A 23,077-nucleotide genomic window follows, 5' to 3' on the forward strand; every position below is an offset into this window, starting at 1 on the left:
AGGAACTGAACTTGGGAGTACAAAAGAAAAAAGATGAGGGTGAATCCAAGATTTCTGTTCTGAGCAAGTGGATGTATGGCATTGTCTTCCAGTAAGATGGTAAATGCTGATATAGTCGGAACAGGTTTGGGGTAGTTTTTGGATTGCTGAATTTTAGAAGTCTATTAGATAAGCAAGTGAAAACTGCTGTACAGGAAACTGAATACGATCTATAGTTTCATGTGAGACCTGGATTAGAGATAAGTATGAACCTAAGTTATGTGGAACCTGAATCGTACAATTTTAAGAGACATCTTTGGGAAATGCATTCAAAATTATGAACACAAAACTAGGTACAGTGTCTTGTCATAAGCTTGAGTAGATGAGAAATCTTAAGGGTTAAGTTTCATTGGTTCATAGTAAACCCATCTCACACTAAAGACATAAATTTTACAGATTGTCAGCATATGAAAGCCATGGTATTAGACAAGGAGAAAGAAAAGTATAAATCCAGATGTCATTTCAAATATTAAGATGTGGAGCACTCCCAATAGTAAGTGGGATGAGGGGAGGAACTAGCAAATGATGCTGAGACAAAGCACAGGATATAATGCAGGAGACAAATCATGAGTGTGCAGGATCCTGGAAGCCAAGTAAAGAAGGCACACCAAGGAAATGGAAGTGATAAATTATGACAAATATTGTTGATAGGCCAAGTAACAATGTGGACTGAGAACAGACAGCTGGAATTAGCAGTGTGGTCATCATTGATGTCATTGGCAAACACAGTGTTGGTGGAACGGTGGAGGAAAAAAATCTTGTTGGAGTGGATTTAAGAAAGAGCGGGAAGAGAGATACTGGAAAAAAGTAGAGAAAATAATTTGTGAATTTTTCTACAAAGGAGTATAAGGATGGGGCATTAGTTAGTGGGGGAAGTGGGATTGAAAGAAGTTCTGTTTTGTCTTTTAAGATGGGAGAAAAAAACATATATGTACGCTGATGCAATGATTCCACAGAGACAAAAAACTTGAAAGATGAAGGAGAAAGAAGGAAGAACTGCTGAAGGGATGTCCTTGAGTAAAGAAAGAAAGATGAGATTTAACGTGCAACTGAAATTACTGGCTTTTGGTAGGAGATGGTAAGATAATAGCACAGAATGTGCTATACTGGCTCAGTGAAGTAGGAAGTAAGGTCATCAGTTGGGAATGGGGATGGAGTAAGAGATATTGTGGGGTTTGTTATGGCAATTCTTTAGATAGCCCCATGATCTCTGCCTCCTTGGTGCTACTTTTTGTGCAGTTCTCTCCATTTGAACGTGGGTGGAAATTGTGACTTGGTTCTAATCAACAGAATGTGTCAGAAAGATGGAAGGTCAGTACTGTGATTAAGTTATGTTGTATGGCAAAGGAGGTGAGAAGTTACTCCTGTAATTAGGTTCAATATATAAGATTCCATCTTGTGGCACACACCGAAGAAAGATTCTCCTGCTGGCTTTGCAAGATGCAACCAGCCATGGTCAAAGTGCCCACTGGAGAGAGTGTCATACTGCAGGGAACTTGGGCAGCTTCTAGAATCTGAGGTTGCCTCTTGCCAATAGACAGTAAGAAGTCAGCACCCTTAGCCATACAACTGCAGGGAACTGAATACTACCATCAACCTGGATCCACTTAAAAGGGGATTAGGTTAGGCTCCAGTCAAGCTTCTAGATGAGAATGCACTTCTTCCAGTACTTTTTGCAGTTTTGTGAGCTCACGAACAGAGAACTTGGTGAAGAAGTGCCTGCATTCTTGACCCATGGAAACTAGAAGATAATAAATGGGTGCTGTTTGAATCACTGCATAATTTGTTACACAGCAAAAGAAAACTAACACAGGGGTTAAAAGAAGAGAACTTACGAAATAGCCATCTAGAAAGTAAAAAAGTGAATGGGCTTATGACTGAAAGAATTAAAGGTCTATTTGAGCTCTACAGTCATGAATTTAAAAGACCAGCTGAGTTTTGCCTGTGTTTTTCTGTAACTAAAGCAAGGGTGCTAAATACGAGTCACCTACTTTCATGTTTTATTATATCTTAGTAAATAATTTCAAATTCATCAGTAAATAATCAAATGTCTATAAATTACATATTTTTGCAATCATTATTTTTCCTTTTTATCTTCATGAAATTTGAGAAGACTTCTAGGAGAGCTAACAACCAGGAACCTAAAATTAAAGCTGGAATTTAATTTTTAGCACCACTGACTGATTAGCAAAACCATTTTGTTGAATTTGAAAGTGACTGAAAAATTTAGTATCAATAACTTAGAACTAATGATCAAACCCAACTCAATGTTTTTTATTTTGTTTTTAAGGTTTTTGAAAACATATTGCTTAAAAAATCTAATTATATTTATTATAGCTTTATATTTACTTCATACTTAAAATTTCATACGTAAGAAATTTCAAAGTTGTACCTTACAATATGTGACACATGCAAAAAAAAAAAAAAAGTCCAAGTTGTAAAACTATTAGCCCTACTAACATTTCCTTCTTACTAGGGAAGTAATAGCAGTTTGCTTTATCATTAGACAACATACAACTTAGTACTCTCACTAGTGAAGAAAATAACTGTAGAGCAGTTTAAACTATCTAGAAAAAGAATACAGAGACTCTGCTTACAGAAATATTTTGGAGCTAAAAAAGCAGCAACACTAGTACTTTAGAATTCTTCTTTAGAGGGGAAACTCAGTTTTCAAAAGCTCTATGCTATGCCATTTACCGTCTTAAAGAATACTCTTTTTCATATCACTTGAAAGATACTTCAGAAAAAAATAAAATAAACATAACCTAACATTTATGGTTAACATTACATTCTAGATGCTCTACTGTTCAAGAACAATAAATTTATTTCCTTCTTCACCCCTATGAAGATGTTACAATTATTTGAATTTCAGAAAAGGAGAAACTGAAACCCAATTTACTCAGCAAGTAAGTGCCAGAACAAGGATTTGATCATAGGCAATTTGGCACCAGTCTTGACTTATAACCACCATTCTAGAGGACTTCTCTTTGCGACAGTCCTTCAGTTTTCAGGGGGAAATTATTATAGACCCACTACTGTATTTACAGTCTGCCACTCTGACCTGTGGAAATAGTCTAACCTGTAGAAACATGACGGTAGAAAAAGTAAAATTTAGTATGTACTGAAACACGTAATCATTTTTAAAATAATAGAAAAGCTTTTAACATTGAAACTGCAATAAAACTTTCTCTTTGGTATATTTTCTGTGCTTTTTACTTTTGGGTTTTCTGAATATTAATAGTCCCTTAGACCTTTTTATCACACTACTGTGATAATGTGACATCACTATAACACAGACTATTTATTCTGGAAATAGAACTCAATCATATCTTTTAGCTGTTATTGATGAAAATAACACAAACAGTTGTCTGGACATATTTTATATTGGTTTATAAAAGTTCACAAGGAAAAAGTTTATAGTTTTAACAGCAGAGGGTATCATATTAGCTGTAACACATAAAAATAATTTTCTTACAGGTTTAAAAGTTCATTTTAATTGTGGAAACTTTAAGATGATCATATTAGAACCCACTATTCTATCTTGATTGCTTTTACAGATCTAAGCTAGTATAGTGTGAATCTGAATCCACTGGGAAATACTGAGGGAATAAATGATGACAAAATACTAAAAAAATGATGGACAATGACCATAATTCCTTTAATAAATTTAAGAATCTTGTTTGGTTCTTATATATCTTGCCTCAAGTTATCCAGGAGATATTATGCTTGTTTGTATAAAAACAGAAGAAACCAGAATATAAATAAAATATATTTAACAACTATAACTGCGTATAGTAGATGAAGTACAAAATCACAATGAATTATTATCTCAAATATTAGAAAAATAATTGGCAGAGGTGGACACAGTAACATACTGGAGGGTTAAAATATTAGTAGACTTTATAAACTAGCCTTTTTAAGAAATGATTTAACAGAAATTCACATGCACATGAAACTAAATAAAAGAAAATACAAATCTAATTTCAAAGACCAAATTACTGAGATAGTTTTTCTTTCCAGATCTAGGATTTTTTACATTGTTCATTCAGAAAAATCAGTAGTTTTGTTTTTATTGCTGCTGCACTCATTTGTCTTGTTTTGTTTGGAAAGTAAAGGATGATAAAGTGTAAGAGAAATAATTAAAAAATAAAGTTAGTTGTTATCCCAGTAGTTTTCTATATCATGTAATTAAGGTTCATTTAAGAGATAAGGTATATAGAGTGAAAATGTATAAACACTTTTTAATCTCATGCATTAATATTACAAGCTTTGTTCTCACTTCACATTGTATCATTTCCTTCAACAAGAATTGCTGGGATTCATCACTAGAGATAATGTAGTATTTTAACCAAGTTATTGGGACTAAAATGTGAGTGTTACAGTTTTGTCTAAAGGGAATGCTACTGCATAAAATGAAAATCTCAATCTCCTACTTTGCTTCTAGTTATCATTTTAACATTTTTCCTGAAGTTGTAAACTATTAAACTCAATAAATAAGCAAAATTATTCTGACAATCTTAGATTGGATTACATGCAAAAGGCAAATTTAACGTAGTTAGCAAATATAGTTCAAAGTTAATAATTTATTGGTCAACTATATGAAAAATATATAAAAAGATAAGCTTTTATTTAATAATTTAATAATCCCACAAGGCCTGTATTAAGTGAAAAAGTAGAAATATTAAAGAAAATATCATCTCTCACCTAAATGAATCTCAACTCAGACAAAATGAAAATGTGTTTAATCATTTTAATGAATATATTTTCAACATTTGTCAAGTACAGTATGGCTCTGAATTACATAAAATATTTTAGATGATTTACTCAAATGTGCCAAAAATAGCTACATATTTGAAAAATGACCTACAAATATTCAGTACCAAAATAATCATCAAATCAAACTAATATATTTCTGATTGCAAAGTCTGCCATTCCACCAAAGAAAATGGTCATACTAAATTAGAAGAATATACCATTTCCTAATTTGTAAAACAAATAAAATTATCACAAACACCAATTTTCAGTTACTAGATTGCTAGAAATGTTTTTCACCGAAAGTTGAAAATTGTTTACACAGTAAGGCATGTCTGAAATAAAAAACAAATGAAAATGCATTCACTTTTAAAGATATACCTTTGCTCAATAAGTCGTATTTATACATTTTTTTACATATATGATACTCTTAACTTATATACCAATAATTCTAGGAAGAATAAATAATGAAGATTATAAACAGTGACTCAATAAATAACCCACAGAGCTCCGTAAAGTCATAATCTTAAGGGAAAATCCCAAATTCGAGTAGTCTACCTTCTGAATATATTTTTGTTATCTAAAGTTAAAAAATGCATAGAAATTTTCAGGACTAATTGATATTTCTCTTTCAGGTTATTTGGAATCTGATTATGGTGCACATATGTGAATGAACGAATACATCCTTAACCCACCATTATCTTTTTCTCCAGTGTGCAGGCAATCACCCGTGAAAAGTATGGTGTAGATGACAGGATGATACTGTACCTGATTAGCTCTGGAGGTGGTCATGGGATCAGATGGAGAGGACTTGGTGGTAGTTGGGGAAGATGGCAATGTCTGGGAACAAAGCAGTTCAGGAGCAAATCAACCTTTAAAAGCCTTAAACTGATTATTTAAATAAAACAAAATAAAATAAAATGTAATATAACGAGAACAAAATCCTATGAACAAATTTTTCTCCTACTCATTCAAATTTAATGGAATTTAAGATCAATTAAGTAACTAATGCATGTAAATATGCATGCATAAGCATGTAAAAATAAATTCATGACTTGAAATCATGATGGTGACTGATAATTCACATGAGTATTAAAGGTATCCTGACCATATTCATGAATAGTAGTCTCTTTTCTTTCCCTCTTTTTTGTTTGGGGGAAAAGAGATGTCAAACAAAAATTCAAGAAATTCAATGAGTAAAACTGAAAGAATCATTTTCCTATCAATGAATACAGTCGGGGATTGGAAGAAGTGGTGAAATGAAGTTTACTTTGGCATAAAAGCATCCACCTACTTAATATGTTGAACATCACCAACAAGTTGATTCCACATGAATTTAGGGATCCACACTTAAAAGCAACTAAATTTGCAGTTCTGAGTTCTTAAATCACATTATCTTCTAAAATATTAATTTTTAACAAATTTAGAGCCCGTCTGAAAATGTAAACATTAACCTCATATTAATAAACAAGTAACTAACAGAATTTTAACAAATTGCCATAATATTTTTATCATTTATGTTGAAGACTAAAAATTTAATATAAATGTATTATAGCATTATCAGCCTGTGTTGAAAATAAGTACAAAAATATTAGGAATCATATTTATTGTCCACTTCATTCTGAAATGCTTCTACATAGTATATATAAAATATGTTGTACAAGACCATAATCTACTTGTTGAACAATCAGTTAATATATATTAAAAAACTTCTCAAGTCCAATAGAATAACCTTGAAGTATAAGAAGTTAAACTTTTTTTTAAAGTATATTTTCACTTAGCAAATAGCATTGCTTAAGTAGCACCCTCAAAAGATAATATTTCCTAACAGGTGAAATGGGGTAGTTTTATAGTATAGACACAATTCTGTGTGGACATTTTGTTTTATATTAATAGATATGCACCAAAATTACTCAGATATGAGCAAAAGCATAACTTTAAAGGTTCAGCAATGTCAGCAAAAGCAGATAAAATTACTTTATAAAATCACATTTCTTCATTTGAGATTTCAAAGGTTCTGATTTGAGTAGAACAAAGCCATTAAGTATAAAAGAAAGGATAGAAAATTCACAGGCTTCTACTTAACTTACTGTTCTCCTGTAACAAAGTAAGATTGGTTCTAACAATAAATCAGGTTATGGTCCACTCCTCAGGTTATTCCTGGTTCTTCTAAAGTTAAAACGTAAAATACTTTGAGGAAAACTAGACTTAATGTTGAGTTATACCAAGGTTTTTATTAAATTGTATTTAAAAAGGGGACAGGAGCTACATTCAGAAATAAAACCTCATAAAAGAAGAAACAAAATCTTCAAATACTTTGTTTTCTATTTTCACTCTTTGTAATAAATTCCCATGATTTCTCCAGAGAGAGTTTCATTTTCAGTTATTAAAAATTGCTCTAATATTTTCCTCTTTCATGCAATTTATGCTGGAATATATATATTGACTTCATGCTACTACATGATAAGCAGTAAAGATTTTATTTTCCCACCTCTGGTTACAACCGTTATTACAGAGAATTCCTGCGAGTAGTTAACATACATTTAAAAATCTGTTCTGTACTTATCTCAGATTATGAGGTTGCTGATGAAACAGATGTGAAATAAACCTAGAGGTCATTTCTCCCCAAACAGGTTAGAATTTAAGTTCATTAACCTACAGAAGCACTAAGTATGTATTGGGTTCTTGGATTTCCATCAGGGTAAAATCCACCTGAAGAATGATAGGTTCACCAGGACATCCACATTGCCCTGGATATGAATTTTCAATAAGGTATTAAAACACTGCAAAGAATGATGTGGAAAAAGTTCAATATGAAGTGGTTCAGAATTTGTAGTCACCTAGATCAAGATTATGTTCTGTCGATTTATTCAATCCCTTTCTTTTTGCTTGGCATATATATGAAATACTGGACATGTATTATTAGTAACTGATACAACTGATAGTCATCAACATCCCCTTAATAATTCTGATGCTATTTATTCCTCACAGAAACAAAAAACAGTAAGTTTAAACTTCAGGTAAAATAGTAAGTGATTAAATCATTAAAAATTTGCTTATTAAAACATCATAATCTAATAAGAAATTAAAGTTTAATATTTCAAATAAATTGGTGAAAATTATATAAATTTGAGCTTCAAGGGATAAGATTATCAAAATATCACAATAAATTGTCTCTAAATATATTTTCTTCATTTAAATTCCTAAAATAATGAACATATAATGAAATAAACACATGATGAGTTTTGAAGCTATTATTCATATAGATACTTTAAACACAAAATATCTTCTTCTCTCTTTACTAATGTAACTTACAACAATAAAAGGATTCCAGAAAGTTTTCATTTTGGTTGATTTTTTAAAAAGTATTAGCTACAAAAATTGGTCTAAAAACAGATAAATGTAAATATATTAGAATAGTACCTTTAATTTAAAATGTTTATTAATTAGATTAATGAAACAGCCTTTATAGTTTTCTTAACAACAGAAATAGAACCAAAGAATCCATAAGAAATAGTTCAAGGTACAATATAAGTACAATATAGATTTGTTCCCCTGTATCTTATAAACAAAGCATTTACTCCTACTTACTACACAGATTAAAAATTTGTGGTTTCAGATTAAAAATCATTTAGTAAAATTTCTGTTACACATCATGAAGATGTAACTGAATATCCATATAAGCAATAGTATATTAAAATATTTATTATAAAAAATGAATGAAGTACATCCTCCTTTAAAATGCTTTCTTTACATTTATGAAATAGTGATTGTGAAGGACAGTCATTTTTTAGTATAATTTTATCTTTCAAATGGAAAAGTGTAATATGTTTTTATTTACACGTATTTACTGTTTAAGAATTCTGCTTTAAAGATTGAAGGCTGAATTACTATTGCAGAAAATTTTAAAGTAGTTTACAACTTCAAAATAGTGGATCCTTTGAAATAGTTTAAAAATATTAATGATTTGACAATAGACATTTAGTTAAAAGTGGATATAACTAGGCTTCTGGGAATAAGAACTAGAAAGTAATTACAAATTGTAAAATGCACTCTTGTTAACAAGTGACAGTTTTGCTGGACCAGAAAATATTGCTATAAATAAACTCTATAATATATGCAGCTTACCTCCAAGCAAATCTACAGTAACAAACTGTCAAGAACCTCTGATATTTATAGGTATAGTGAGACCAGCAATAAACAACTCTCAATTGTAATTCCAAAATCTATTACTAGCTGAGTAATATTAGTGAAGTAAACACCTTCCCAAATCTGTGTTTTGAGTTCTGTTAAATAAATCAGTATAGTGCTTTATTTTAAAAAAAGGATAAAATATGTTAATATGTAACTGTCATCTTAGGTTTTTCATTGTGACAAGTATCCTCGTCTTCTTCCAATGTCTGAACTATCTGAAACCCCTCCTCACTAATAGAAACTCATGTTGTCCAATCTACCCAGGTTTTTCAGAATTTATTTGTATTCTATAGCTTATTTTCCTCATAATTGCTATTTTGTACCTTTATTCTTTTCATCAACTGTCTATTCCCATGTATTTTATTTACCTTTCAACTGATAATCTTTATTATCTGAAAGAAATCATGATTTTTCAGAACGAACTTCCTTACTCACTGCAATTGACATTTGAACTTTTTCCATTTTCCAAAACACTTTTTTCCCTCCATCTTCCTTTTCTTTTCATTAAGACAAAATTGTATACTTAGACCTCCCACCCTCCATAGAGTAGGACCTTAACACCTTAAATATTAACTTTCTACTACTCCTGAGACATCTTCTTCCCTCATAGTAATCTCATTTCTAATTTCTCTACCTTTTCAAGCTCCTTTTTATTCTTTAACACAAGCCATTCCCTCTTGAGTAGCAGGGGTTATGGGAGCCTCCCTTATCTAACTTGTATTTTACTCCTTTGTATATCCAAAATCCCAAATCAGCATTTTTACCCTTCATACCATTTTCTTTCTTTACCTAACGGAACTGGTCACTTTTAGGAAATAATATTAGTACGAAATAATGATTTTGCTCTCACCATATGATTAACAGTGGCCTTTAATTCTCCAATAATTTCCTACTTAAAAAAATTATTCTTTTCGGGGCGCCTGGGTGGCTCAGTGGGTTAAGCCACTGCCTTCGGCTCAGGTCATGATCTCGGGGTCCTGGGATCGAGTCCCGAATCGGGCTCTCTGCTCAGCAGGGAGCCTGCTTCCCTCTCTCTCTCTCTGCCTGCCTCTCTGCCTACTTGTGATCTCTCTCTGTCAAATAAATAAATAAAATCTTTAAAAAAAATTATTCTTTTCTTTTTTTCTAGGTATTTGAAACTTTTTAGCATCTTTCCTTAAACTTTCTCTCCTTATTTTATCACAGAGAGTATTACTGATTTCCTTTTTATCTTTATGATTAATAAAGAGCACTTACTAAGAACCAGGTATAGTTCTACTCAGTTAACACAATATCCCTATGAAATAGATTATTATTACTAGTCCCATGTTATAGGTAAAGAAGTTGAGGTACAGAGAAGCAAAACAACTCACTCAAAGTTACATGGCTGGTAAATTAAAAAGCCAGGAATTGAACCTGAGCAGTCCTGCTCCAGATCCCACGCACTGAATTACTATACTATAATGTTTCTGACTTACTTTTTCTGGTAACTCCTTCTTCATCTCATTCTTTGCTTCTTTTTACCCCCTCTCCTACTATGAAGATGGTAAGTGAATTACCTCCTCAAATGTAATTAAGGATCTACATTTTCAGTTTTATATTCGTACCTGTACTTCTATAAAAGACTACTTCAAGAGAAAAGCATGCTACTTCCAACTTACTCAATCTGTCGGCAACACATAAAAATACTATCTCAAACAAACGCCTAACTGAAATTCACTTACTGCTTTCTAGGCTTCACCATTCTGCTTGGATCAAATCCTATATACATATATATAATCATTTATCATTCTTTTCTCACCATTTTGGAACTACAACAAATCAGTCTCAAGGCCTTACAGATTTTACTTCGAAATATCTTTCAGCTTCAGGTAGTCTTCTCAACTTCAGTACCAAAAGAGATTAGGTGTTTGTCATCTGCTTAAAATATTGCCTAGTCTCTTAACTTTACCCTGACCCAAGACATTCTATTTTAAATGAGGTTCCCTTCTCGGAAAAGCTTATTCCAGATATTGAAAAGTCCCCAGAGAGAAATCTTTTGGATTTGATTTTATCAGCATTGCTCAGAATTGGAGGCCTTAGAGCTCAGTCTTAAGATCAATTACCAGTTAAATTTCCTTGGGTAAGCTACTCAATTCCTTTGAACATCAGCTTCCATAAGTATAACATGGATTCTTTACTCTTTCCCTGCTTCATAGGTTTTTATGAAGATGGAAAAAAATGTGATAATACATGTCAAGTGCATAGCACAATGGCTGGCACAGAAAAAGAATAACATCATAGATAGCACTATTCCATTACTCATCCTTCATTCTTGACTACCAAACCTTTATTTATTTATTTAGCCTGACAAGGCTTAACATTCCTTAGACTTGTGAGTGTTACATGAAAGAAGTTTAGAAAATATTATCTTACAAACCTTCAAACCTAAAGATCTGCATAGTAGATCACTCACTTAATTGTCATAGTTCTCTTCTCCAGCAACAGTTGAACTCACAGGAACCCTAAGGGTCAGTCTGGATTTTTAGCACAGAAGGGAACAAAATGCAGAGGTGCCTCCTTTGGTTCTAACTTTCCAGAGAAATTAAAAGAGCTCTTTTGGGAAATATTAGGAAGTATCCATAGTCTGTAGAATGCCCCTTGGCCAGACACCAAGGCTCTCTACTATCTGGTCCCACCTACCTTTCTAACATTAGTTTCCTCTAAATTCCAACCCACATGTTTCATTTCTGTCATGACAGTCTCCTTACTATTCAACCATTGTATCTTTCTCCTCAAATCCATATTGTTTCACATGCCTATAATAAGCTTTTTGCTTTCTTCTCCTCTACTTAGGAAATTCCTATATCATCTTCAAGGCCCAGTTCAAATCTTCACCTATTTTATAAGACCAAATGTCACTCCAGCCTACATTGCTTTCACATGCTTCTGAACTTTTATAGTACACTGTTCATATTGTAGTTTTGGTATATAATACAGTTTGACATTTTTATAAATTATTTTAATCATTTATGATCTCTCCCAAAGTAGTTTTAGAGAGCAAGGGCTACAATTTAATATATCTTACAATTCAGCAAGAAGGAATTTAATAAATTCATGACAGAATGGATGAATAATGAACACATTATGTGCTATTTTTGCCAATTTTTTATGACAGAAGCAAAATTCTTTGACTAAGTTAACATTTCTGATATTTTCATTTGACTTTTTTAAATATAAGAGAATGCTCTAAATGCCTATAACTACTTTGCTCTTTTCTTAAAAATACATTGTGTCTTTTCTTAAAAATACATTTGAGCCAAAAGGGGAAAAACACTGCTGAAAATCTGTAACAGACAAAAGAAGTTAACAGATGCTAACTATATCACTGATTTATGGTTTCTACCTTGTTTTAGAGTTTATTGTATTGACTCATTATGTACAGACAACCATATTTAGAGGAGGGTTTGAGGGACTTAAAAGAAGAATAGTTTCAGTAATCCCAGGCAGGGACAAAAGTATCATGGTCAAAATATAAAAAGGTGGAAATGGATGTGTGTACTAAAAAATCTGGGCTGAAAACATGCTCCAGGAATGAGTTCAGAACTCTTACAAACAGGGTTTAAATCATTTGAAGATCACTGAATGTCTCTGCTATTTGTATGTCCTGAAAATAAGAAATCGTATGTCCTATGTTGTAATTAATATGTTTAACTTTGGTTTACTGGCTTTTGTTGCATATCAATTTCTAAGCATACTGACTTGTAAAATAAGCACAATGGTATTAGGTATTTCCTCCTCCTCATCATCATCATAACAAAAGCAACCTTAATAATCCTAATTAGAGTTATAGAACAGAGACCACAATATTTTGATTATTCAATACCTGTTAATTATTATTACTATTATCATTTGAATATATAAAGTATTAGAATCCCTCTATTAGCAAATAAATGTTTTTGAAATAAAAAAATAACAAAACAAATTTGAGAGGGAACAACACCTAACATCTAAGGTTGGTTATAAGGGTGTCATGCTACATTTTATCATTCCATTATATGAAAGACCTGCAAGACCAGTTTGCATTATTTTCTTAAGAAACTATATTTGAGCACTCATTCAGTCAATAAGGGTAGGTTTCATTTGGGCAGAACGTTCTGGTTCATGCAATTTATTCAGTTACCAATGGTAACTAGATTACATAATTCAGAATATAATATTCTGTTAAAAGTCCATAATATATGATTTGAAATTATAACTTTTAAAGCAACTTTTATTTGTCTAGAACTAACTTTTAGTTCCTATTTTAAGTCCAAGTTACACATAACTTGTATGTTTTTAAGAAGCAAGACCTTAAAATTATCAATCTTAAAACACAACAGACATATATAGTAATAAACATTAAGAAAATCTGTAATTTCATATTCAACATGAATTCATTTCTATGCAGAAGTTATATTTTCTAGCACTCTCATTTTTTGAAATTCTAATTTTATTCTTTGTACAACTTAACTAAAATAAAATTCTAAGAAGATGCTTTAAAGAAATTGTTTTTAAAATTAACTTCAGTACTAAATAAAGCCCAAAGTAGAGATAAAGGAAAGTTAAAGGAAAGACCATCATTTAAAAGAAATCTTACTATGATTCTATGCAGTATAGCTTACACCATATATAAATATCATATGAAATGTTTTTATATATTCTAGAGAATTTAAGTTTGGACGTATTATTTGATAATGGACAACCAGCGTTTTCAGAAATAAATTTGTGGTCATTTAAATTTATATGCTTGACTTACTATTTGGAGAATAACCCAACAAAAAAATCTTATATTGTTAAAATAGAAAACTTAGAACATATAAAACTGTTGATCTATAATATCTTGGAAATATTTTTTATCTTTTTTCCAGATTTTTTGAGTAAATTTTTCAATTTTTACATTTATTAATAAAGGGTTTAAGGGTTAAATATATTGTCCTACTAGATTTAGTGTACTTGTTTGATGATTTTAAATGATACTCTAATTGCATACATTATTATTACATGAAAATATTAAAACCAACAATAATTTTAATTCCATCAATATCTACAAGGCTTACAAATGAATGAAAATACACAAAAGTCAATCAATCACTATTATTTTTTAACACTTATTTTAAATTTAAATAACATTATCTGAATAAGGCAAGTAAAAATAAACCAAACATTTTTCAAATTCTGGTTTTCATCAATCTATATTGGTACTAGATATAAAGTAGCCCTCAAATTTCATATTGCATAGAGAAAATCAGAATTATAACAATTATTCATATTCCATTATATGATGGTGTTACCTATTATAATAAAAATAATAAATAATAATTCATATCATTGTCCTAAATATACCACCAGTGATATCATACTACTCAAACTACACTGTATATTTTACTTTTAAAAAAAATCAAGATGTTCGCTCTTATCTCTAAATGCTTGAAGTTTTCTCACAGAAGTTAGAAAAGAAAAGAGAGAAGTAATAGGTTGGAGTAAGGTAGAAAGTCAATAAATCCTACACTTTAGTGCCAATTCTGTAAAATCTCAGCCCCAGGTGATTTTAACACAGAGGTCTTTAACTAAACTCATAGTTTTAGAATCTGACCACCTCCAGAGAGTTCTGGGGTCAGTTTTAAAAATATTCCTTGTATTCAGTTAGCATAGCTAAACTAAACATTTCAAAACTATAAATGGCTGTGAAGAATTAAAAAAATCTACTGATGTTTAGACCTCTAAATTATTTACATTCTGTCATGCAAAAATTAAAAGATATGTCCTTGAAAAATTGTGAAGGGTACACAAATTGAACCATCTTGACAGTGACAAGGAGTATAAAATGAACAATCTTATATGGGATAACAGCTGTCTGATAAAACATGGGAAATTTTTTAATGGTAATTAATAGAAATTTCAATGGTAATTAAAAGAAAATTGACTGTTAACCTATAATTTGGAAATATATTACCTAATTATTAATTCTTATGTTTGTATATGATTAATTAGGCTTATTTTTATCTATATATTGGTAAAATTATAATATATTGTTTAGTTTAAAATTTTTTCTCAATTCAGAAACATGAAATTAATAAGATTTTGAGCTACATTTCAAATTTATTACAATGAACATAAAATTCTGTAAATTAAGTATTCTGTGAATTAATGAAGAATAATACATTTCTTTTGAAGGCATAAAAAGGCAAATGCAGAAACAATAATCACATTCATGAGGTATCAAAAAATTTGAGAATCTAAAGAGTTCATGGGGAAGAATTCACCTAATTTAACATTAAAGAATTTTGTTTTTCTCATGTCAGTCATTAATCAATCTTAAAAACTCACATTTTCTTTTATCAAGTAAAATTTTTGTTACAGAAAATCTCACACATTAAAAATGAACACTGGCCCTTCACGACATATATATATGTAAGTACTATATGTTATACAGAACATAATAGCTGTTTTGTAACAAAGGACTATTTGCTAGGTACAAAAATTTACTTATACATATTTTATATAAAAAATGTTGAATATAACAAATTAACAAAACAGGAGTTTATATGGCTAAGAACTATACTAAAGACTACAAATATTATTAAAATATGGTACTTGAAATTTGAGGATATAGTTTCATTTCAATTTGTATACTTTATTTAAAAATTGAATGTAATATAAATAGATTAAATTCCTATAAATTAATCAAATTTGTGCCTATAAATTCTTTAAAAGGCAATGACAAAAGAAATGAGCCACATAATTGCTCCTTAGTGTAACACTAAAAAAAAGAGATATTCAATCAATCAATAAATCAACTGATAAATCTAAGGAAGAGACTCTGATTGTCTTTAAGTAAATAAAATGACAACTTTGTTATATATTAAGTATGCTTAGGAAAAGAAAAACTTTATATGCTAAGATGTTAAAGCTTCTTTTATAAGGAATTCAAGCTATGCTGTGGATATTTCTCTTTGATTTCCCAACTAAACACTCACTTGTTTGATGCGATCTGGATTAACGGTGGTTTGGGGTTGTAGAATACTGACTGGTTCTGTCTTGGCCACATTTTGGGGCATTTCTCGAATTTTTTCTGCAATGAATCCATGAACTGCATTCAGTGCTTCAACTGTTCCCTGGATCAAGCATACTCTTTCAGTAGTACCTGTGGATAAAAGATTAATTTTCAGAAAACTTTCCTTCTTTTTTTTTTTTTCCAAAAATCTATGAAAAAGGATGATAAAGTTAGGCTAATAAAATAATGTAAAATGTAGAACTCTTAATAAACTAAAATGTTCACTTGAGCCAAACAAAATGAATACATACATAAATGTTACTTTCTACCATTTTTTTTTTTAAACTCAGTCTTTTCTAAGTGTCAAAAATGGCCTTGGGTTTCCAGTACAGCCAGAGACCTTAAGACATTCTGAGCATATCGTTCATTCATTGACAAAGAAAGTATTTGCTAAGCACTTACAAAAAGACTTAGGATTAAAAACTGATAAAACATAGATGGAGATCAATGGACCCAGCTTTCAGAGAGGGGGTCTTAAGGTTGAAAAACTAAACTAACATCAGGCCAGAAATTATTTAATCGCATGATATTAGAAATAATGACTGTACCTACCTACATGGATGGCACATATGGATGATCTTGAGTGAAAAGAGCATTTAAATTGGTGGGTAGAGGAAGTCTTGGAAAGTTTACATAGCAGGTAAATTTCTTCATTTTTATCATCCTCTAGTCATGTACCATGCTCTTAATTATAGCAACAACCCTACCTGATATTGTATATTTGTTTATTTTTAACTTTTTTACTAGAATGCAAACTCTCAGAGGATAGTAGATTAACTTGTTTTGTTTTCTGCCATAGTTTCCCAAAGTCTTTAACACTCCCTGGTACATAACAGGTGCACAATAAATATTTATTAGATAAATGAGTCAACACTACCTTTATTTTGTTTTTAATAGTAAGACAGAATATCAGAGTTAAGAACAAAATTTTAAAATAGTTTATGGAGTGCCTGGGTAGCTCAGTCAGTCAAGTATCTGATTTGATTTTGGCTCAGGTCATCAGGGTAATGAGATCAAATCCCATGTCAGGCTCTATTATCAGCGTGGAGCCAGCTTATCCCTCTCCCAACAAATAAATAAATAAAATAAACAAATAAATAAATAAAATCTTAAAAAATAGCCTATGAAATTTGAAATTTATGGATAATTGATAAAGATTAATTAACAGTGTTCATTTCACATCTAGTAAATAACATGTAGAAATAGGCGAGACAAGACTAAAATGAAATTGGTTGAATCTAATACAATGGTCCTATAACTCATTTTATACGTATACATTTTATACGTTTAAGGCAAAAAAAGATGAGTTTTCAGACTATCCTGAGCCTCATTACAGCAGGTTGGTATTAAACTCAACACCTCAACACAACATATAAACTCACTTCTTAGAAGTATTTCTTTACCAAACAGTTATCAAAAAAATCAAAAGATTGATTATTTCTAAATTTATAAAATATTGCTTCTCAATTAATATGAAAAATCCTAAGTACTTAACACATTTCTTTTTGGTAATACAGTTTAAAAATTCTAAGCCACTCTATAAAACATTTTCCAAATACATTTGGAAGGACAAATTTGCAAAGCTACCAACATTAAAATAACCATAAGGGGTTTATATTGCCTTAAGGATTAACTACCTCAATGAACCATTTTTTCTAGTAGTTTAGAATTTTTAGAAGAACAATAAAAGATTCTCATACTTACTTCTACAAAAAGGACAAAATTTTAAAGAGTAATAAATATTATATGGATACATCTAAATTCAACCTTCATGTTTTAAACAAAGATTCAAGTCAATGAAAAACTTAGTTTCTTAAGTTGTACAATATATTTCAGTAGAGAGCAAGTATGTCATTTGTAAAAATGAAGAGAATCTGAAAAATATCAGGTGAGTTTGAGGGCTTAATATTTCCTGTTTCTCCCAATCAGCTTTTCTTCATCCTTATCTATTTAGCTCTATCTCTGTGGTTCTTGGGTAAAATGATCTAGTTTATAGGGATAATCTAGGGAAGTCTTTACAAGGTTGTATTAACTGTCCAATAAATGATTAGAAAGTATAATAATAATTGGTCAATGTAGCTCATGCAATATGTTCTATCTAAGTTAGGAGACAAAATAAAACATCATATTACATTCCTGTCTCCAAAACAAATACAGAGTGCTCTTTTGGGGATGCCAAAACAGGAAAGGAAATCAGCTTCAGGGATTCTGAAAAAGCAATAACATGGCACTGTGTAACTGAAGAGATTATATAATTCAAGTTGCTTTTAAAATTCTAATTTATAGTAGAGTACATATCATGGCAGACAATACAGTAACCCCAAAAGAGTGACAATACTCTTCAGAGTGTAGAGACCAACAGGTAGTAAATGGAAATCACTGAGCCATAAAGAAATATGATTGTCTAGGGGCGCCTGGGTGGCTCAGTGGTTTAAGCCGCTGCCTTCGGCTCAGGTCATGATCTCAGGATCCTGGGATCAGGTCCCGCATCGGGCTCTCTGCTCGGCAGGGAGCCTGCTTCCCTCTCTCTCTCTCTGCCTGCCTCTCCATCTACTTGTGATTTCTCTCTGTCAAATAAATAAATAATAAAATCTTTAAAAAAAAAAAGAAAGAAATATGATTGTCTAAAACTGAATTTCATATAGCATATGAGAGACAATTTGGAGATAGTTCATAGGTTCAAATTTGTAGTAGGTATTCTTCGAGAATAAATTATATTACTATCATTAGAACTACTACTATTTTAAAAAATGGGGAAAAGGAGATTGTACATCCACCAATGGGAATTGTTGTAAGCTTCAGAAGAGATGCTGTCAAATTCTTCTATTGAACTCTAATGGCCTTTTCACTCTGATAACACAAAACTATAATTTTTAGTAGAAAGTCACCAAGAGAGAAAACTGTCAAGTATATGACCAAACTGTGTAATGAAAATGCATCTATAAATCATAAAAGTTGCTGTTTTTGTCATTTTAAAGACTTTTAGTCTCCATTAGTGGCTAAACTAAACTGCCAGTTATTTATCATTTTATTTGTTTAGCAGTAGCATTTATTTCTCTTCGCAACAGACTAGCAACAAAAGCTGAAAAACAATTACATAAAAAAAGTATATGTCCCCATTTTTTATGATGTAAGGATATAGATGTATAAGACACATTAATTTAAAAATCACTTTTGAGGAAGAAATTAGAAAAACTCTAACAAATAGGGTCAATGTCAAATATAGGCAGTGAAATTTAAAATGGTTTCAGTTTTAATTTCACATACAATATTATAAACTGAAAATGCATGCTCTAAAATTAGGTACAATTATCAAAACGATTCTATAGAAAAATTCTGATAGAAATTTAATAAAATATACTTACTTTGTGCTACTGTAACCTTGCAAGTTACTTAGACTGTTCCTGCTCCTACCTGAGGTATTTCCTAATCACTTATGCAGTGGACTCTATTCTTTCTTACCTACCAACTTTGCCATTTTTTCATGTATTGATGTTCTTCCTAACATTGTGATTTTTCCTTCTCTATTAGATCATTTCCATCAGCAAAAATGCAATTTATTCAATTTTTAAAGACCCCTCCTTTATGACAGAATTAAGAAATTACCCTCTAGTAAAGTAAGTGAAATAACTGAATTAGGCCAAGATCATCAAATCATAAGATGAAAAGTTAATGGGTAATTATGAATGGAAACATAAGGCATTCACCAATTGACTTCATTGATCAACATTACCTTAAGAAAGAATGAGAGTGAACAATGTGTCTCTTGATGTGATGAAATATGACACACAGGGCACCGATTATGAAGTATGTCTCCCAAAGTAGATGAAAAAGTCTAATCAAACATTTACACTACATTACAGTTTACAATAATATTGCAAACAGAAAAATAAATAAAATGACACAATGAAGAAGCCAAGATACAAATCAAGAATGTAAGACAGTCTACCGATCAATTGATCTTGCTTCATCAATAAAAGAGGGATCGTACTCTAGACTAGAAGAAAATTTAGAGATATAATGATCAAATGTAAATTAGAATTTGACTGGACTTAGAATAAAAAACTTTTATTTTAAACAATTGTGGAAATATGGTAAGAACTAGGTATTAGATAGCATCAAGGAATTGCTGTTACTTTTAGGAGTGATTATGGCATCAGGTTGTGTAAAAACCTGCTATTTTTTTTTCTTTCTTTCTTTTTTTTTTAGATGCATACTGGAGTACATACAGCTAAAATGACTGGAATTCACTTCAAAATATTTCTGCAGCAACAACAAAAATGAGTAAATAAAATAAGTCAACAAATGGGGCGCCTGGGTGGCTCAGTGGGTTAAGCCACTGCCTTCGGCTCAGGTCATGATCTCAGGGTCCTGGGATCGAGTCCCGCATCCGGCTCTCTGCTCGGCAGGGAGCCTGCTTCCCTCTCTCTCTCTGCCTGCCTCTCCATCTACTTGTGATTTCTCTCTGTCAAATAAATTAAAAAAAAAAATAAGTCAACAAAAATCGTGATATTGCTGGTATATGTGAAGGGCATAAGGGGGTTCACTGTATACTCTTTTATTGTAGATTTGGAATTTTCAAAATATAAGAAAAACATTTCAAAGGCTTTTTTGGCCTCATACTCATCTCTCCAGTTACAGCTTAATTTCATTATCCCTCAAAATTCCTTGAATGATATCTTTCCATCTATCTATCTATCTATCATCTATCTATAGATATAGATATATTAAAAAATACTCTCTTTTTGCTTCTTCACCATTTCCATTTTTCTTGAATGTACTCTAACAGGGTTTTTGTCCCTCACCCCATACAAATCATTCGTCATAGCTATACCTGGGTAAATCCAGTCTTCATGTCTTTATGTAATTCAACCCATCAGCAGCATTTGACAGAGTTGACCATTTGGTTCTAGAAACATTCTGCTTAGCTTTCAGGATATCACACACTCCTTGTCCTCATTTTATTCAATTCATTCATTTGACAAAAATCTATTAAGTACCTACTAAATTTTAGGTACTACACTAGAAGTCGAGTGACCAGACAAATCCTTCTGTAGTTCATATTCTAGTTCATATAGACACTATACATAAAACAAATACAAATAAATAAAACATATAAAATATATAGAGAGAATATGAAATGAATTCATGCTATGGAGAAAATTGGGGAACAATAACAGTATGAGCAAAGATAAAAATTAAAGTAAAATATAAAAGGACCTTGTCTGTAATGCTCACTACTACATCCTCAAGTATCTAGAATAGTGCCTGGTATACTGTGGATGCTTACACTGTTGGTGGGAATGCAAGTTGGTACAGTCACTTTGGAAAACAATGTGGAGATTTCCTTAAGAAATTAAACATAGAGCTTTCCTATGACCCTACAATTGCACTAGTGGGTATTTACCACAAAGATATAGATGTAGTGAAAAGAAGAACCATCTGTACCCCAATGGTCATAGCAGCAATGGCCACAGTCACCAAACTGTGGAAAGAACCAAGACAACCGTCAGTGGACAAATGGATAAGGAAGATATGGTCCATATATACAATGGAGTATTATGTCTCCATCAGAAAGGATGAATGTCGAACTTTTGTATCAACATGGATGGGACTGGAGGAGATTATGCTGAGTGAAATAGGTCAAGCAGAGAGAGTCAATTATCACATAGTTTCACTTACTTGTGGAGCATAAGGGATAACATGGAAGACATTGGGAGATGGAGAAGAGAAGTGAGCTGGGGGGAGTTGGAGGGGGAGACAAATCACGAGAGACTGTGGACTCTGAGAAACAAACTGAGGGTTTTGGAGGGGAGGAGGGTAGATGGTGGTGTGACCCTGGTGGTGAGTATTATGGAGGGCATGTATTGCGTGGAGCACTGGGTGTGGTGCATAAACAATGAATTTTGGAACACTGAGAAAAAAATTAAAAAGAAAAAAGAATTATTTTTTGAGTAAATGAAAAAGTGACTCTAAATGTTCTTATCTGTATATTGAAAACATATGTGATTGGTTTTAAGAACTATTTATTCATAAAATGTCTAACAAACCAGTTACCTTCTTTGGGTTTCTAAGATCAGTTAATGTGTATAAAACAGATATATCTGGGGAAATGATTTCAAAAAGTATAGTAAGTTATAAATTTTCATGTCCATTAGAATGAATCTAGTCTAGAATAATGGGCATATACTAATGATTTGACCCACATATTTCTGATTGCCAACTGTAATGAAAATTAGTGAACATTTTGTTTGTTAAGAAAATGAATTGGTTTGGGTGCCTGGGTGGCTCAGTGGGTTAAGCCGCTGCCTTCGGCTCAGGTCATGATCTCAGGGTCCTGGGATCGAGTCCTGCACCGGGCTCTCTGCTCAGCAGGGAGCCTGCTTCCCTCCCTCTCTCTCTCTGCCTGCCTCTCCATCTACTTGTGATTTCTCTCTGTCAAATAAATAAATAAAATCTTTTAAAAAAAGAAAGAAAATGAATTGGTTTATATATTATATATTTATATATTACTGAGATATATCCTAGTATTTTATGACAAGAATGCAAATATATAATTCTTTAGGAAATACCAGTATCACTCTAAAGTAAGCGATCTGGTTGGATGAATGACAGTGAAACATCTCAAAATGAAAAACCAATATAAAAATCTAGTAGAATATTAATAATTCTAGGATAACCTACTGACAATGATTTTGGCCTTGAAAAGGACTGAGAAAGTGGAAGTGCCAATTAACTTTGCAATAGGCAAAAACATATTTAGAATAAAGCATGACATGTTTTGATAATTTTTACAGTAAGATAAGGGCTTCTTACAGGACTGAGAAATTACTTATTCTGAGCAGCATATATTCTGAATAAAGTTTCAATTTTTCAATATAACATTTAGTTTTTACCATTTTAAGAAATATCTCCTGATTTATTATATAATTCAAATATATTTAACACTTCCATAATAACTTGGACTCAACTATATAGTTCTGGACAGTAATAAAATGGTAATCCCATGATTTATGTAAGTCAATTTATTCTTTTTTT

At 31.4% G+C, this 23,077-nt stretch overlaps 1 protein-coding gene across 6 annotated transcripts in view; it reads right to left on the minus strand.

Annotated features, from left to right (window-relative positions):
* NOVA1 (NOVA alternative splicing regulator 1) overlaps positions 1–23,077 on the minus strand; it is a 149,162-nt gene that overhangs the window by 20,654 nt on the left and 105,431 nt on the right. For 3 of the 6 annotated variants that reach the window (XM_004755160.3, XM_004755162.3, XM_045067694.1), the window contains 2 exons: positions 15,963–16,129; positions 5,560–5,631 (listed from right to left, as the gene is read on the minus strand). In XM_004755160.3, the coding sequence (XP_004755217.1) occupies positions 5,560–5,631; positions 15,963–16,129 (239 nt within the window). Of the gene's footprint in view, positions 1–4,782; positions 5,127–5,559; positions 5,632–15,962; positions 16,130–23,077 lie in introns of those variants that run through there. The other 3 variants (XM_004755161.3, XM_045067693.1, XM_045067695.1) reach the window with 2 other exon arrangements.

This window comes from Mustela putorius, unplaced genomic scaffold (genome assembly GCF_011764305.1).
Source record: "Mustela putorius furo isolate JIRA1106 unplaced genomic scaffold, ASM1176430v1.1 tig00003898_pilon_pilon_pilon, whole genome shotgun sequence".
Taxonomy (NCBI): Eukaryota; Metazoa; Chordata; class Mammalia; order Carnivora; family Mustelidae; genus Mustela; species Mustela putorius.